General features: G+C 38.7%; 1 protein-coding gene across 12 annotated transcripts in view; it reads left to right on the plus strand.

The window, feature by feature from the left end:
- Positions 1-18,209, plus strand: part of ATP10D (ATPase phospholipid transporting 10D (putative)) — a 161,641-nt gene that overhangs the window by 75,319 nt on the left and 68,113 nt on the right. For all 12 annotated transcript variants that reach the window (XM_054486838.2, XM_063663625.1, XM_063663622.1 and 9 more), the window contains 2 exons: positions 7,800-8,038; positions 15,864-16,052. In XM_054486838.2, coding sequence (XP_054342813.1) covers positions 7,800-8,038; positions 15,864-16,052 — 428 coding nt within the window. The remainder of the gene's footprint in view (positions 1-7,799; positions 8,039-15,863; positions 16,053-18,209) is intronic.

Here is an 18,209-nt window from a genome sequence, read left to right on the forward strand (position 1 = left end):
TGTTGAGCTTAGACAACGCATCATACCTGATATTGTTAAAAAATATACTATATTTTCTTCTAGGTACATGTATTTTTAAGTCAACTTTGGTAACCTGTGAGTGTAATGGGTAAAATGTTAAGTATTTATTATGTAATCACCATGCAAATGTAAAATATAGCTAATCATATTGAATATGATGACACTCTGCATTATGTTTCATCTTATAGTAAAATGTAAAAGCCATCACTAACCCCCATCAAACAGAATAGATCACTGTTAGCATTTTAATGCACTTTTGGGGTCTTTTTTTAACATATATATATATATATGTTTTTGTTTTTAAGATATGCATTTGCACACATACACACTTATGTTTTTGTTTTTAAAACAGAAATGGCATCACAGTGTGATTTTACTTTTATAACCATTTTTCTTAAGACTTCATCATTCGTTATTCAATAAAATGGAACCACATTAATACTGCTATGCTAATAGTGCATTTGTGAGGTGTGTTTTCCTGAATTATTTGACCATAGATCCTCATTTTTAGGAACTGTCTTGTAGCAACAATGTTTCATAAAATATACAGTGAGAAGCACTGCTTTTTTTGTATTTATAACACAAAATTTTGTGTTCATAACATTTCAAAGAGCTAATACTAGCCCTCCTCCACTCTAGTCACTGAACATACATATCCCTGCCCAAGTGAGTATTTTTTGTTTATGCCTCCTCACGCAGAAAAGATACCAAGTGACTGGGAATCAAATGCTATCCTGACTGAACTGTAATTGATAAGCTACCTGTTTGGGAACCAAAGTTCTAGAGGTACTAACTTTGCCTTTGACCACTTCTCTACCATAGACACACGTAGAGCTTCTGGTCTTTTTTATGCAGTGGTTTAAAATTAAACACGTGTATACACACACACACACACACACACACACACACACACACACACACTAGTGGAGACCAGTTCTCTCTAGAAATTAATTCTGAGGCATATTTTCACTGAAGTGAAAACTATTTTAACAGTGTATCTGTGTTTTAATGGCTAGTCCTTTAGGGTTTTCTGCAAAAGTGTTGCCTAGGAGATAATTTGGTGAAGAATGTTGCTGCTTGGAAACAACCTCTTACACATGGAATTGCACTAAACACACCTGACAGCACCATTGTATATTTTAAAACCTTCTAGCTTCGAAATGTGTTCCATGTACTGGCAGCATCAGCAACACCCGGGGCATACTTTTAAATTGCAGAAATTCAGACCCCTCTTCAGAGCTTCAATTAAATGCATTTTAATATATATATAATATCCCCAGGTGATTAATATGCATATTAAAATTTTAACAAGCCACTCCTTTAAAAGACTGCTTAAAGAAAATAACTTTCTTAAAAATAAACTTTTAAATTTGGGATAATTTTAGATTTACAGAAAAGTTACAAAGATATCCTGGAGGGTTCCAGCATGCCCTCATGCCATTTCCCCTGTTGTTATCATCTTGCATTAGTCATATGATGTATTAGAGATAAGTAATGAACAAATGCTGATACATTATTATTATTATTATTATTTTATTTTATTTATTTTTTTTTTTTTTGAGACGGAGTCTCGCTCTGTGGCCCAGGTTGGAGTGCAGTGGAGCGATCTCGGCTGACTGCAAGCTCTGCCTCCCGGGTTCACGCCATTCTTCTGCCTCAGCCTCCCGGGTAGCTGGGACTACAGGCCACCACGCCCGGCTAATTTTTTGTATTTTTAGTAGAGACGGGTTTTCACCAAGTTAGCCAGGATGGTCTCAATCTCCTGACCTCGTGATCCACCCGCCTCGGCCTCCCAAAGTGCTGGGATTACAGGCATGAGCCACCATGCCTGGCATGATACATTATTATTAATTGAAACCCATACTTTATTTGGACTTCCTTCATTTTTACCTAATGTTCTTTCTCTGTCCCAGGATCCTAGCTAGGATGCTGCAAAACAGTCATCATTTCGGTTTCTCTAGATGACAGTTTCTCAGATTTTCTTTCCTTTTGATAAACTTAGCAGTTTTGAGTGGCATTATTCTGGGATTTTGTAGAATGTCCATCAATTTGGGCTTGTCCTGAGTATGCCTTTATGATGCACCATTTGTGAATCTGATTTATATGGAGGCAGTAGTAGCATTGAACACTTTTCAAGAACAAGGATTTTGGAATCAGGCCTCCTGAGTCTGCATCCCATTTCCACTACCTACAAGCTGTGTGGCCCTTAACAACTATCTAATTTCTCTGTGCCTCAATAAAAAGGATCAATGACACTATCTATCTCATTGGATGGTTAAGAGAATGAGAGAAGCTAATTCACATAAATAATTTAGAACAGCAAATGGCACAAAATGAGTTCTCTATAAATATAGCTGTTGTTACTGTTGTTGTTGTTGTAAATATTGTTAAAATAAGAAATAGGCCTATCTTTTAAGGAGCTCATGGTCCGATGTGGGAGGCAGATATGTAAACATAAATTATCATGTTCATTGTCATAAGACAGAAAGTCAGTGTTCTTGTTCCATCTTGTTTTGATTTTCAGGCAGTCAGTATTGGAGGTGGATTTTGCACTGATTAAGGCTTGGGATGTTGAAGGCAGGATACTGGATGTTCTTACAATGCTGGAAATGTATGGGGAATTAGTTTAGAACAAAGGTTTATATATCAAGGATATATGGGTGATACAGTTGGAGGAGGTTTAACTGAGTGTGTTATTTATAAGCAGGCAAAAGTTGGAATGCTGGAAATGTTTGCAGATTTAGTTCATAGTGAAGGGGTTGACAGAGGATTGATGATACAATTGAAGAAAGTTCATCTGAATGCTGTTCACCCTTGTGTCGGGCCCTTTGGAGAGCACATTGAAAGTATGATAAACTCTTTGTTCCATAGACTCATGCCCACTTCTTCCATATATCAAATTGATGCAAGTAACAGGCTATAGGAAGATTACTGGGTATTTGAAGAGGGGAATGGGAAGAAAAGACAGGTTGGGGATTAAATAATGAAGAGAAATAAAGTAGACAATTTGGTACCTATCTCAATACCTACCTTCAGACAAAGGAAAGAATAGACTTTGTAAGTTTTTTCTTATGAAGCAGAAGGTAAGAATTCCTGCCCTGCTTTGAGGCATTCATGTAACTATTTTGGAGTCTACTTTAAGGTAAGTATTAAGAAGTATTAAAGAAATACTAAGAAATATTAAAAGTCATAACGATTTGGATAAGTTTTATCAATATTATAATAAGCCTTTTTTTCTCATACAATATATTTTAACACAGGGTCTCACTCTGTTACCCAGGCTGGAGTGCAGTGGCATGATCTCAGCTCACTGCAGCCTCAACCCTCTGGGCTCAAGTGATCCTACCACCTTAGCCTCACAAGTAGCTGGGACTATGGGTGCATGCCACCACACATGGCTAATTTTTGTAGTTTTTGTAGAGGCAGGATTTCGCCATGTTTCCCAGGCTGGTCTCGAACTCCTGGGCTCAAGCTATCTGCCCGCCTTGGCCTCCCAAAGTGCTGGGACTACAGGTGTGAGCTGCCACACCTGGCCTCACACCTAATTTTTATAAAATTCTCACTGAGCCTGGAATTATAGCTCCAGTAGCTTTGTTTTCTGAATCACATTGTAACTTTACTGGTCTATTTCCTTTTTTGAGAAGGAGTCTAGTGTTGCCAGGTTGCAGTGAAATGGTGCGATCTTGGCTCACTGCAACCCCCGCCCCTTGGGTTTAAGCAGCTCTCCTGCCTCAGCCTCCCAAGTAGCTGGGATTACAGGCAACTGCCACCACACCCAGCTAATTTTTTGTATTTTTAGTAGAGATGGGGTTTCGCCATGTTGGCCAGGCTGGTCTCAAAACTCCTGACCTCAGGTGATCCACCCACCTCGGCCTCCCAAAGTGCTGGGATTGCAGGCCTGAGCCACCGGGCCTGGCCTATTTCCTTTTTATAGCTTCCACAAAATGATTAAAGGTTGAGTCACTTCATGTCTTCTTGATTCCACTTTTGCAATTGTACTGACTGAACAAGTTTTCCCTATAGTAATAGCTGAGTTACCTGGAACTATACTAATTATATAGTTGCATGACGACTGATTTCCCTAATGATGGCTAGAAGTTACATGATCATTAAATATAGCCTTCATGTTTATATGTGTTTTGAAGTACAGTATTACCCCCTTATTTGTGGTTTTACTTTCCACGGTTTCAGTTACCTTTGGCATAGTAAAATAAGATATTTTGAGAGAGAAAAAGAGATCACATTCACATAAGTTTTACTACAGTATATTGTTATAATTGTTCTATTTTATTATTAGTTATTGTTGTTAATCTTTTACTATGCCTAAGTTATAAGTTAACATTTATCATAGGTATGTATGTATATGAATAAACATAGTATATTTAGGGTTCAATACTATCCATGGTTTCAGACATCCACTGGGGGTCTTGGAACATATCCCCTGTTAATAAGGGGAAACTTCTGTATTTTAAAAATATTTTTAAAATGGTGTTACATCATCAATAAATTCCTTGAGCTACTCAAGGATTTATCAGTCTCAGCACTATTTGGGCTAGATTAATCTTTGTTGTTGGGGGCTGTCCTGAGCATTGTAAGATGTTTAGAAGTATCCTTGGCCTCCACCTACTGAATGCCAGCAGCACACTTCGCCCAGTTGTAACAAGCAAAAGTGTCTCAGCCATTGCCAAACCCCCAGGGGACAAATTCACCCCATGTGGGGAACCACTGAACCAACTTATTATATACAAATCACTGCTGAGGAGCTGTAATATAGTGGGTAGTGTGCTGGCTTTGGAGGCAGAAGACCTAAATCAAATTTCCGGCTCCACCCACAACTAGCTGTTTAACCATGGTTGAACTGCTTAATCTCTCTGGGTCTTAATCTCCTCAGCTGCAGAGTAGGCAGTGATAGTTTCTACCTGATGGCATTATTTTGAAGATAAAAAGGGAATATGTGTATATATATATATATATATATATAATACACATGCACACACACACACACACATATATGCATGAAAAAAGGAGGACCTCAAAAAATATTAACCCCCTACCCCATAACTTTCCCTTAATACTAGGGATATTTCATTCACGTGTCTATTGATTCATTCATTTATTATTCATTTAATAAATTTTTATTTAAATGACAAAACATGGACTCATTGAAATTAAGCAGGGGATATTGGCCATGTGTTAAAAATTGGCCCTGTTAACATATATAGGTAGATTCAGAAACAGTAAAGCGTGGGGCTGTGGAGTCTAATAGAACTGATTTTAAGACTAATTTGTACCATTTTTGTGAGATGGGGCAAATTACTTAAGTTTATTTATTTGTAAAATGCAGGTATTAATAGTATCTGCTGAGATATAATGATTAAATGAGGCAAGTGCCTGGTACATAAGCAAATGCCAGGTACATTCTGCACATGTAATCTATAAATTTCCAATGAGTGGTATGAGTAAGAGCCAGTATAGTTACAGAGGTCTTTGTGGAGGAGCTGGCATTTGAACTAAACTTCTAAAGATGTTCAGTATTTATGTAAATAGAAAGGACACGAATGAATATTTCAAGCAAAGGCATAGATGAAAATGGAGGAGATCAGAATCTTTGGGACACAATATGTAAACCAATTTTTGAAGCTGGAAGGTCATACTGGGAAACGTTCTGTGTTGTTTAGGCAGATTATATAATGAGACTTGCAGAGCTGGGAAAGATCTTAAAGTCACCGAATCCAAATCGTTCATTCTGAAATGTTTCATTCTGAAAACAAAGGCCCAGAAACAGCAAGTGATTTGCTGAAAGCCACTTAGTCTTTGGAAGAGTTGGTACTGGAACCTAGGATCACCACATAGACCCTTAGCCTCTCCTCGCCCTTAAAGAATACAGACAAAAACTATTATAAAAAAATAGAATGTGCAAACATTCTTCACTTGATAGAATAACTTACCCGAAGCCATACTTTATTCTGTAGCTAGAGTTAGGCTGAATAGAGATGACTGGCAATCCAACAAGCACGTATTTATCAATGGTCTATATTCCAGACACTGGATACAGTGCTGAACAATTCACACAAGGCCCCTGCTCTCATAGAGTTTCTATTAGAGAAAATATTCACAAATATATTACTTTTTTAAATCAAGAAAAAAAATCAGTGATAAGTACTTGGTAGAAAATTAAAATAAGGTGGTATAATATAAAATGATTGGATGGCCACTTTGAACTGGAGGGTCGGGCAAGGCCTCTCTAAGTGGGACATGGGGCTTAGATCTGAATGACATAATCTTGAAATTCTGTAGGAAAGGCTTCCAGTCAGAAGGAACATCTAGTAAAGAAGCCCTCAGGCAGGGGTGAGTTTATTACTTTTCAAAGTAAAGAAAGAAGGCCAGCGAGTCTGGATTTTAGTGGGCATGTAGAAAGAGAAGCGAAGTTAGATAGGTCAGCAGGACTCTGATCATCTTGAGTTATTTAAGCCAGGATAGGCAGTCCAGATTTTGTTCTAAGTGAATTGTAAAGCTACTGGAGTGTTTTATGCAGGAAGTGATCTGATCTGCTTTATCTTTTAGGAAGATCACTCTAGCTACTATTTGAAAAATGGATTGCAGAGGGGCAAGGAGACCAGTTATGAGACTATTGCACTGGTCCAGTTGAGGGATGATGGTGGCTTGGACTAAGGTAATGGATATGGAGAGAAGTTGAGGTATTTGAGATATTTTTTGGATGTATGGAGGACAGATGTTAGTGATACTTTGAAAATAAGGAAGAAGATAGGAAATTAGGAGGATTCTAGATTTCTGGCTTAAGTAACTGCGTAAGTTGTTAAGTTTCATTTACAAAGATAGTACCTATCAACTGCAGCTTTGAAGTCTGAGATTATCATATTGGCAAAACAGACAGAATTCTCTGATCTTTTGGAGATTGTATTCTACTGGATGATTCAAAAAATAAATAAGATATATATGTGTAGATGGTGGTAGGTCTTGGAGTAGGATCTATTATAAATCGTGTGGTCAGATCTGGGAAGTCTTCACTTCCCAGTGAGGTCATTTCAAAGATGGGACCAGTTGAGATCACCAAGGAAGATGCAGGTAGAGAAGGGAAGGCGCTTGTGCAGCTCTCCAGTATTTGAGGACTAAAAAGAAGAGACAGCAGAAACTAAGAAGAAACAGTCATTGAAGTAGGAGGAAAAACAGTTAAGTGTGATGTTAGAGAAACCAAAAGAGACATTTCAAGAAGGAAAGAATGGTCAAGTCTGTTGGATATTACTAAGGGTTTACTAAGATAAGGATGGATGTGATCATTGGATTTGACAACATGGAGCTCATTGGTGACCTTGACAAGAGCAATGTCAGTGGAGAGATGGGGACAGAAAGCCATGAAATTACTTAAGGAGAGATTGGTGTCAGTGAAAGAGGGAAGAATTGTAAGGGTGAAGTCCTTGAGTTCAGAGAGGTGAGATTCAGATGACAGGTGGAGAATTTCGTGTCTGAAACAAAGAGAGATGCTTTGTCCACAGTAGGAGGAGGAAAGGCCGAGAGTATGAGTACCGATGCAGATAAGTAGGTAGATTTGATGATGGATAAAGAAGGGAATTTTGATCTGATTGCTTCTCAGTGAGGTATAAGGTAAGTTCATTGACCAAGGCTATGGGAGGTAGGCCTTGGCAGCCAGGTTTGAAAGGGGAGATGGTGTGAAATAGCTGCTTAAGTAACTGCCTGATATATTCAACTTACAAGTGGTTCTTCTCAGATGTTGACTCAGTGTGCTTTTTATCCCACAGCCAGGAGGTTGGAGTCCTATCAGGTAGCTGTCTCTGAAGATGAAGATTTTACAGACACAGTCAGCAGTTCCCTCAGCAATATGGCAAAACCGAGAGCCCCCAGCTGCAGGACAGTTCATAATGGGCCTTTGGGAAATAAGCCCTCAAATCATCTTGCTGGGAGCTCTTTTACTCTAGGAAGTGGAGAAGGAGCCAGTGAAGTGCCTCATTCCAGACAGGCTGCTTTCAGTAGCCCCATTGTAAGTATGAATGCATGACTAGAATCTCACACATCCGCAACGTATGATGAAAGAACAGCCTTGTAATTATGATAGAGTCAAACTCTGTTGTCTTTTCTACCTTAGAAGAGACTACATAATTTTAGCTCAGCAAGATCACCACACATAATTAGAAGTATAAACAAACAATATCACACTAGCCTACTTTTAAAAAATAACTCAATGTTGAGAGGTAGTATACCATTTCTGAAAAAGAAATAGAGTATTTCTGGTCAGGGCTGATTATGTGTGAGCCTGAAGAAGGCTGCCTTGGTTTAAGAATCATGGCTCACTCTCAGAACCAGCAAAGCTTACCAGAGTTATCTCATAGTCAGATGAGCATGTGTAATTTATAGGGACATTCATAGGCCATGTGGTACATTGAAGGCCTTTTTATTGCTCTGTAATCTCCCAAATCCCACCAAACTTGTGGTTTTTCCCTATTCCTGGCTCCAGAAGGTCATTTTCTAATATATCAATTTCAGAGCTCAACAGAATGTGTTCATGAGTTCCAGTGGGAGGTGTCAGGAACTGTCTAGTCACATCCATTAACAAATCCATTTTACTCCAGAAAAACTAGAGGACCATGTAGACGATGGGAAAAAGAGGGAAAGGTGCTGTGTGAAAAAAATTAGAAATCGAAGTTTTGCTGTATTTAAAATTATCTGTATAAAAGTTCAATTTCCTTCTCTGCCTTTTACATTTTATTAAGTCTTGTGTTTTACCAAGATGAAGATTTCCCAGCCATCAGACTGATAATACCTACAAAATAGGTGACATAACAAGAATAAACCAGCTTTGGGGAAGCTTTCTGTTTCTACATTGAATTTATCATATGGTTTTCACAGTAGAGACATGATATGAGTAGACCCCTGGGGTCTCATTTGTCCTGGGAAGGCCTTGAGCTTCTCAGGATCCTGGTCCTTCTCAAATTGTCAATAAATGCATAATTACAGCAACTGGAGTGATCATTTCAGTCCAGCTCCTTTCTGTGGCACTAATATAAAAACTATTATATTATATCTTAGCCATATGTCAAGTGATTCCAAGACTTAATAGTTCTCCAACTTTTGAAATGGAAGAAGAAAGGAATGTACACAGTTCGTTCTGTATACTCATTGTAAGCCCATATCAAAAATATATTTTTCTTCTATTTTTCTATCAATATATTTTCTTCTATTATATCTTTTTATCTATCCTTGTATTGAACTTTTTCATTTTCCATCCACCTGAAAGTAAGAACATGTTGGCTCTTGTTTAGACAGAAGCAGCACAGTTTGGTAGTAAGGTGGGTCTGTGCCACACCTTATTGGTTTCTTGATCAAACCTCACCCTATTCGTGGAACAAATGATTGGTTATTTCTTAAAGTCTTTGTCCCTTTATAGATAAATGTACCCTGTCTAAAATATATTCTGTCTTCATATACTACCTCTATCCATCAAATCTGGTGAAATATTTATTTCTTTAAGAACTAAATTAAGTATCACCTTTTTCTGAAGACTTCTCAGATTCTCTTCTTTCAGTATCCGAGCTGTTTACACTGTCCCTCCGTCCCTTCATCCACATGGCACTGGTCTTATTTCTGCCTCTGGCAATCCACCATTAACTCCCTGAGAGAAGGATTTATCCATCTTGAATCAACATCTAGCACAATGGCTGGCATGTCCATTCTCAATAAAGTATTTTTAAAGGTTGTTGAAGGAAGCTACTTACCAGGCTGTCTTTTCATCTGGGCCATTTTCTTTTCATTTGCCTTATACTCCAATGTCATTGCTGATTATATGGATGCTCTTGTGCTGCTGTTATTGTTATCCTTGTTTTGTTTGTGTTTTGCAAAACCATACCCCTAATATATAGAATAACTAGGTCACGGTCTTCCTCAATGTATAAGATTATTTCTCAGTCTTGGTCTAAGCAAGCTGATTTTCTCCCTTTTGAAGACTAAAGATTATTTTGAGAAAACTACATAATCTTTGATCTGAAAAATGAGCATCTGTAAATATATCATATAAAATTCTAAAAGCCCATCTGTGGAGCCCAGGTTAAGAACACCAGCTTGAGGGCATTCTGAGAGTTGTGATGTCTAAAAGTGGAAGGTTGTAAAATGGCACCCTTCAAAGGAGGTGAGTTATGAGCCAGCAAGTGAGGATGCTAGGCAGGGTGCTGATGAAGATATACCAGCCTTTGGGCATTAGAATGTCACTGAGGCCTATGAGTTCTGGGTTCATAGTACCTGTTTTAGAAATAGAAACCTTTACTTTGTAAGCCAGTATGTTTATGCCTCTTTAATCTTCTGGAGCTTTTCATTCAACAAGCATACTGTTTATTCTACATGAAATGCTCTTCTCTTAGATCTTTGTATAGCTGTCTCCTTTCTGTCATTGAGCCTCAGCTCAAATACCTTCTCAGTGAAGCCTTCTCTGCCACCCAGTTCCAAGTACATTCCATCTCTCCCTTGTCTCTCTCTGTCTCAATATAAAGGCATCTGATTTATTTGCTGTTGGGATAGTTTTGGATCTACTGTCTCCCCCAGGTAGAATGTGAGTTCCATGTAAGCCAGGATCCTGTCTGTTCTATGCACTCCTCTTACCTTCAGGGCTGCCTGGCACCATAGATCAGCAATAAATATTTATGGGATAATGAATTTATTAATGAATTAATGGAAGGCATGGCACAATACTGGACATGGGGATATAAAGTGAATAAGACATGGCCTCAGCCTTCAGTTTTGTTCTAGGTAGAGGAGATAGACATATAAATGAATAATTATAAACCTGTATTAAAGATGTAGTCATAGTAGTTAATCCAAAGTATAGTAAGGTCACAAAGAAGGGAGTGATCAGCTCTAAGGGAGTGAAGAAGGATCAAGAAAGGCTGCCTGGAAGAGCTGAAACTTGAGTTAGGATTAAACTAATGAGTAGAGAGAGGTTCACAGATTGGAAAAGGAAGGAAAGGCATTTGGAGCTGACAGCACGTGGTACATGCAGACATTCAGAACCACAGGGCCAAGGGAGAACGTGGTGTGCAGGAGGAATTGTCAGCATGTGGTTATTGACCTTTGCTTTTTTTTTTTTTCTTCAGGACTGTCTTGTTTAGGAATCAGTGGGGAGGGGATGGTGGCAATAGAAGATACTTGTGTCCACTCTTAAGTCAAAGTTGCAGTGGTGGAGTGGTGAACCCTTAAAATGAGTAGAGTGGCATCCGGCAATGAAATGAAAAACCTTGGGTACAGGTGGAACTAGGGGAGGAGTGAAGAACAGTATTAGAGCTCCTTGGTCAACTTTATGTCCCATCTAGAGTGTCTTTGTCCATTACTAAACCGTGGGTTTTTAAAGTTTTGCATAAACAATTATAGTGGGCTGCTGCTTCTCTCTTTTTTAAAACTAATTTAACATTTAAATTATATGAAAGCCATTCAAAAGATTCATCAAACACTATTAGAGGGCAAAGGGGGTTTTGGCCAGTTTTTACTTGTTAATTTGAATTTAAATAGAGGAGAGAGAGAAAAAAAAAAGAAAGGAGTAAACCTGAATGTGAAATCTACAACTTAGTAATGTCAAGGGGGAGGGGATGGGGGGGGTCCTTGCTCCCAGACCTCCCAAGATGGTGGCATGCAGCTTCCAAAATGGTGGCGGGCCACTTCCAAGATGGTGGCAAGCCTTGTGTTCTCTGACCTGGGGTTCTTGGCCTCACGGATTCCAAGGAATGGAATCTTGGGCCATGCAATGAGTGTTATAGCTCTATTAGAAGCCATGGGTCACGGAAGAGAACCATGGAACCCCTGACTAGTGTTCAACTCAATTAGGACAAACCCAGGCACTTAGCCGTGCAGGAACAATGGCAAGTGGCAATGGGCGCCTCACTGGATCAGGAGCACAGCAGACACCCTGCCGGATCCGCAGGGGTGGAGGTCAGCAGCAGGTCTGCGATGGTGGCAAGCAGCAGTGGTGGACAACGAGCGAAAGCTTAGCTTGATCCGTAACAGACATGGACCAGAAGAGTGCAGTTGCAAGATTTAATAGAGTGAAATAGAGCTCCCATACAAAGGGACGGGACCCAAAGAGGGTAGCCGTTGCCGGCTCTAATGCCTGGGTTTCTATCATTGTCCCTCCCACTGTGCTCTCAGGCAACAGATGATTGGCTATTTGTTTACCTCCTGTTTTTGCCTAATTAGCGTTTTAGTGAGCTCTCCTTACTATCTGATTGGTCGGATGTGAGCTGAGTTGCAAGCCCTGTGTTTAAAGGTGGAAGCGGTCACCTTCCCAGCTAGGCTTAGGGATTCTTAGTCGGCCTAGGAAATCCAGCGAGTCCTGTCTCTCAGTAGGAGGGCGTAATAGGAATTATGAGGGTAAATCTAAAATTTGAGATAGGCAGATATCATGCAAGATTAGGACAAAGATACTAGACTCTCACCAGGAAACCAGATAAGGCTTTGTTTACATTATAGGAAGCTGTCTACATCATACTCTGTAATCTGTGCTCTCATATGAAGTAAAATTTTTCTTGAATTTTAAAAAGATATCTACTTGAGCCCAGTGGGAGGTAATATGTGTTTGTTTTCCAAAGAGTGACATCTTTTTCATCTGGTTGTTTCTCCCTCTCTTTCCTTATGGGATATGAGATTAGCAAATTATAGTAACATATGACAATACACTTTTATTGCTTACCCATGTGTCAAGTACTGAGTTAGGGATCCAAAGATCAATAAGATATGGTCCTTACTTTAATGGGTCTTCCAAATTCTCTGGGGAGAGATTCCATACCTATGTAAGGAATTATTTAAAGCAAGATGGTTTGAGTCTGGTTCTGAAGTTAGCAGGCATCCAGAGAAGGCAGAAGCCACCCATCACTGACAAAAGAGCAAAAGTTAATAATGTAATCCTGGGTCTCAATAAGGAAGATTTGGATCTTGGGAGAAACAGCTATGGATACAGTCATGCAGATAAGAATTGCATGTGGTAACTCTATATCTTCACCTTAATTCAGTGACTAACTTCTTAGTCACTAGAAATTAACTTATTTTAGTGGGACCAACTAAAGTAGAAGAATGAGCCATGCCTGAAGCTTCTTTGTATGTAGACCTTTCCTTAAATCTTCTGGGCTCTTTTATGTATATTGTTTTATGGTGCTTTTCAAGGTCTTCTATGGTCCTGACTTTCTAGATTTTTCCCACTTTATTTTGACAATACTTCTCAGCACAGTTTTGCTGACCAAAACCACACAACCCCACTTTCACACACTTGTTCCCACTCACCTCCAGCTTGAGCCAACTTCAGTATTACTTCTGTTCTCATGGCCACAGCACAGCCTTTCAATCATGCTGTCATCGGATTCCCTGAATGGCATATTACGTTGACTACATAAATAGTGTCTTAGTCCATTCAGGCTGCCAGAACAAAATACCATAAACTGGGTAGCTTATAAACAACATAAATTTATTTTTCACAGATCTGGAGGCTGGAAAGTCCAAGTTCAAGGAGCCAGCAGATTTGGGGTCTGGTGAGGGCCTGCTTCCTGGTTCACAAAAACAATACCTTCTTTACTGTGTCTTCATATGGTGGACAAGCTTCCTTGGACCTGTTTTATAAGGACTTTAATCCCATTCATGAAGTCACTGCCCTCATAACCTAATCATCCCCAAAGGGCCCTACTTCCTAATACCATCACCTTGCAGGTTAAGATTTCAGCATACAAATTTTGGGGAGACACAAACATTTAGACCATAGTAAATAGCATTTGTCACAAATGCAGAAGTTGCAAACCTTTCATCAATGTTAGATTGACTTCAGAATGCAAGATAATCCTTATGTTCTGAACCAATTATTAGTCAAATAATTTCTGAGATCATTGATACAATGAAATCACTATTAGCTTCTGTGGTCTCTGACTCAGTCCCAAATGTCTTCTATGAAAGAAGTCTCTAAAAAATAGAATTTGGAAAGCCTGTACATACTAGCCTCTTCTTGGAGATTCCTAATACCCATTAAACTCTCTGAGAAATGCTGAAATTAAAAAACTTGTTGAAACATTTCTTAAACTTATTTCAGTATAGAACTCTTTGTTAATTTTTTGCTTATTCCATGTTAACATTCAGAGAAGGATGCCATTGGAAATATTGCCCTGACCTGTGGAATCTCATAAGCACTAGACAAGAGCATAATCATAGGCCTTGGTAAAACACCATGCAACAAATTTCCAAGGCATCTCTTCATTGACCAAATAAATAAGTCTCTCCAACTTTACCACTTTCTTCTACTGACTTTGGCAAGGAGGTCCTTAAGGCCAGGGTTGTTCCCTGAGTAACTGAGGGTCTAGCACAAGTGCCAGCTCAGAGTTACTATATATGTGAGACTCATGAGAGAATGTGACCAACTTACTAATTAACAGCCATCAGCTCATGAATGGCTATGAATTCCATCAAACTGAACAAGATTCCAATTTTGCTAAGTCAAATAGCACAAGCCAGTAGAATTAATCAATTTAGATAGAAACTTAGCAATGCTTTTTGACAGCAGGTAACTTGGTGAGTCTGGAAGCCAGGTGAGACTGCTAACCTGTCTGAAGGTGAGTGTGTCATTTGAGAAAGAAAGAAGGAAAAGGAACATTAAATGACTTAGGTTCCTGTTCTACTGGTCTCATCTTAGTCATTATCTCATTTACTTTGTACAGCCACCTGGGAGGTAAGTGTTATTTTTACCATTAGACAGAAGAGGAAAAGGAGGTTAAGTAAGCTGCCCAAGACCTCCAGTTAGTATGCAGTGGAGCGAAGACCTGAACCTAAACCCATATGGTTTCCATCCCATGCTCTCTTCTTATTAAACCTATGCTAACTCTCACCAAACTTTTAAGCATAAGTGCAAGCCATAATCTTCTGAGTCCATGTCATACATCCTTATAGTTTACTCTTTTCTTTAAATCTCCTCTCCTGGCTTTACTGCAGTCAGTGTGCTTTGCAGGCCAGCTGCCTCTAGGACTCTTAGAATACAATGGTGCTTTTGTACAACCTTGATTCTGAGCATGTGGTTCCTCCTTTGACTCAGCTGAAAAATTTCTAAAGCAGTTAACTATATGTTACTGGATTATACTTAGATTTCTACTACAACATTATTTTGTCAGAACTAGTACTCTCACATAAGTGTGAGAAGCACTGTGTCAGACAAAATGGAGTACTTTTTTTCAATAACAACTTCTTAGAGCAAACCTGTACTGAGAAGAAAGCATACTTGCCAAATGTATGTGGTGATCAGAAATCTGGAAGAACCCTTATTAATGTCTTGTATTACCCGAAAATGCTGATAAAATATGTTAGCCTGCTTATAATCATTTTTATTTTTGGAGAGTTGTTTTTTATAATAGTAGTAACTTGAGCCATAAAATATTTTGTTGCAATAACATGGTATGAATAATGCCCAAAGTTTAAGAGTTAGTATTCATCAAGTGATGGTGAATAAATCTATGACCAAGGTAGAATTCTGGACTCAATAAAATCTACCTCTGCTATTATGTATTTCAAAATGAGAAAACACTCAACTAGATTTGGTGAAAACTAAACTTCTGTTTAGTTTAATAGTTAAGAGAGTCTCCACTGATAATGTGCATTCTGGATTATCCATTTGTTTTTATATCTGTATTTTCCTATTCTCACTTCCCATGACACAATATACATTAAAATTGTCTTTAGAAAAAATAAAGTTTGCCATCTCATGATTCATTTAGATCCTGGCTATACAAGCTATTTCTCATGTTGATTTAAAACTAATTTTTATATACTTCTTAAAACAACACACTGTCTTATTGGATCTTCAGGAAACAGACGTGATACCAGACACCAGGCTTTTAGACAAATTTAGTCAGATTACACCTCGGCTCTTTATGCCGCTAGATGAGACCATCCAAAATCCACCACTGGAAACTTTGTACATCATCGACTTCTTCATTGCATTGGCAATTTGCAACACAGTAGTGGTTTCTGCTCCTAACCAACCCCCACAAAAGGTGAGTAAGTTCTCTAATACAAACGAGGGTCATTTTCCAGAAGAGAATTTCGGGTTTAAATGTATCTGTACTGAGCTTGATATACGGATAAAAATGATAAATAATAGCAGCTGTATAACATTGATTCAGCATTTGTTCTGTGCTCCGCACTTACCATGGTCTATGTCATGGGTCCCCAACCCCCTTGGTCGCAGACCGGTAGCCGTCTGTGGCCTGTTATGAACCAGTCTGCACAGCAGGAGGGGAGGAAAGGGCCAGTGAGCATTACCGCCTGAGCCCCGCCTCCTGTCAGACCAGGGGCAGCATTAGATTCTCATAGGAACGCGAACCCTATTATGAACTGCATATGCGCGGGATCTAGGTTGTGCCCCCCATATGAGATTCTGATACCCAGAGAATGTAATACCTGATAATCTGAGGTCCCACCCAACCCGTCCGTGGAAAATAGTCTTCACAAAACTGGTCTCTGGTGCCAAAAAGGTTGAGGACTGCTGGTCTAAGTGATTTATTGGTATTAACAAGTTGAATCCTCCTAACAATCCTATGAGTTAGATGCTATTACCCTACTATTCTCCATTTTACAGATGAGGCTAAGTAATTTACCCAGGGTCACAAAACAGGTTTGCTGGGGAGGTGGGATGTGAACCTAGGAAATACAGCTCAGTGCTACTATATTATTTGCCTCTAAGAGGGTAGTGATGAGAGCAGTTCATTTTGCTTTAGTTTATTTGCCAAATTGAAGCTTTCTTTGAGACTTCTGAGACCTCCAACATCATATGTACTGTATCAAGCAAAATATACTTTTGAATCAAAAGTATTTGATTCAATATCATGTTTAATAATTTTTTTCTTTCTTTCTTTTTTTTTTTTTTCTTTTCTTTTCTTGGAGACAGAGTCTTACTCTGTCTCCCAGGCTGGAGTGCAGTGGCATGATCTCAGCTCACTGCAACCTCTGCCTCCCAGGTTCAAGCAATTCTCCTGCCTGAGCCTCCTGAGTAGCTGGGATTATAGGCACCCACAACCACGCCTGGCTAATTTTTGTAGCTTTATTAGAGACAGGTTTTCACCATGTTGGCCAGGCTGGTCTCGAACTCCTGACCTCAGGTGATCCGCCCATCTCAGCCTCCCAGAGTGCTGGGATTACAGGCGTGAGCCACCACACCTGGCCAAAAAAAGCTAGATTTTTAAAGTCTATTTGTAGCTTAGAATTCATAGAAAATTCATTTTCAATGAGGAGGAAATCTTGTTTAACGGGCTGGTGATTCACCACTTGCTGTGCTAGCCTCCTTGTGTATAACTATCTCACCTTTTACTCACTTAAAATTCAATTTGCAGCACAACCCAATTCAATTTAATTTTCTATCAGATCATTTTCTTTTGGCAGCTTCAGAGGTGGTCAATTTTAACGTAAAAACAGTTTCCTTCCAATTAAGTTGAGCTTCATCAGGAACTGTATTTTTACAAGGCTTCGCCTAGGAAGTTGCTCTTTGAAAAAGTGATTATGCAGTTACATAACAAAGGCTATTCTTTTCTCCCAAAAATATTTTTCTAATAAATCTGTTTCCAAAGTAAGCATCTTTTGGTGTTTTCCTTTTAAGAAATATTATTGCCTTATTCTTAAAGAATATAATATTCTACTGCTTGAAAGAAAATCTCTGAAGCATATAAGAGTCTAAGCCTCATGGTATTTCAAAGTAATGATAGAAGGGCAGTGAATAAGTAACTAATCAGCATTCATGTGAGATACAGAAACCTCATCTGTGATTGTGTTTTACTCTTCATTTCTGAGTTGCTGATAAGTTTGAAAATCAACCAGCATAAGACCTTCAAATTATTATAAAATTAGTTATTTTTAGGGGAAAACTTGTTCATTTATTGAGCATTTCTGAATGAGAAAATTTTTCCATCAATTAATTGGCCTTCCATGATTAATGTGAATTTCTCAGTTTAATCACTGATAAAAGTTAAGATTTAAGAGAAAACAGGGTACAAATAAGAAAAAGTTCTATGAAAATAAAAATTCAAATCCACATTATGATATTGATAACTCTTCTTGATGAAGCTACTTTGCTTACTGGACCATTTAAAAGAAAATTCAAAGTAACAAACTTTTGTAGAATCTGGAAAATAGAAGAGAAAAATACATTTTGTTAATCT

Source organism: Pongo pygmaeus, chromosome 3 (assembly GCF_028885625.2).
Source record: "Pongo pygmaeus isolate AG05252 chromosome 3, NHGRI_mPonPyg2-v2.0_pri, whole genome shotgun sequence".
NCBI classification, from domain to species: Eukaryota; Metazoa; Chordata; class Mammalia; order Primates; family Hominidae; genus Pongo; species Pongo pygmaeus.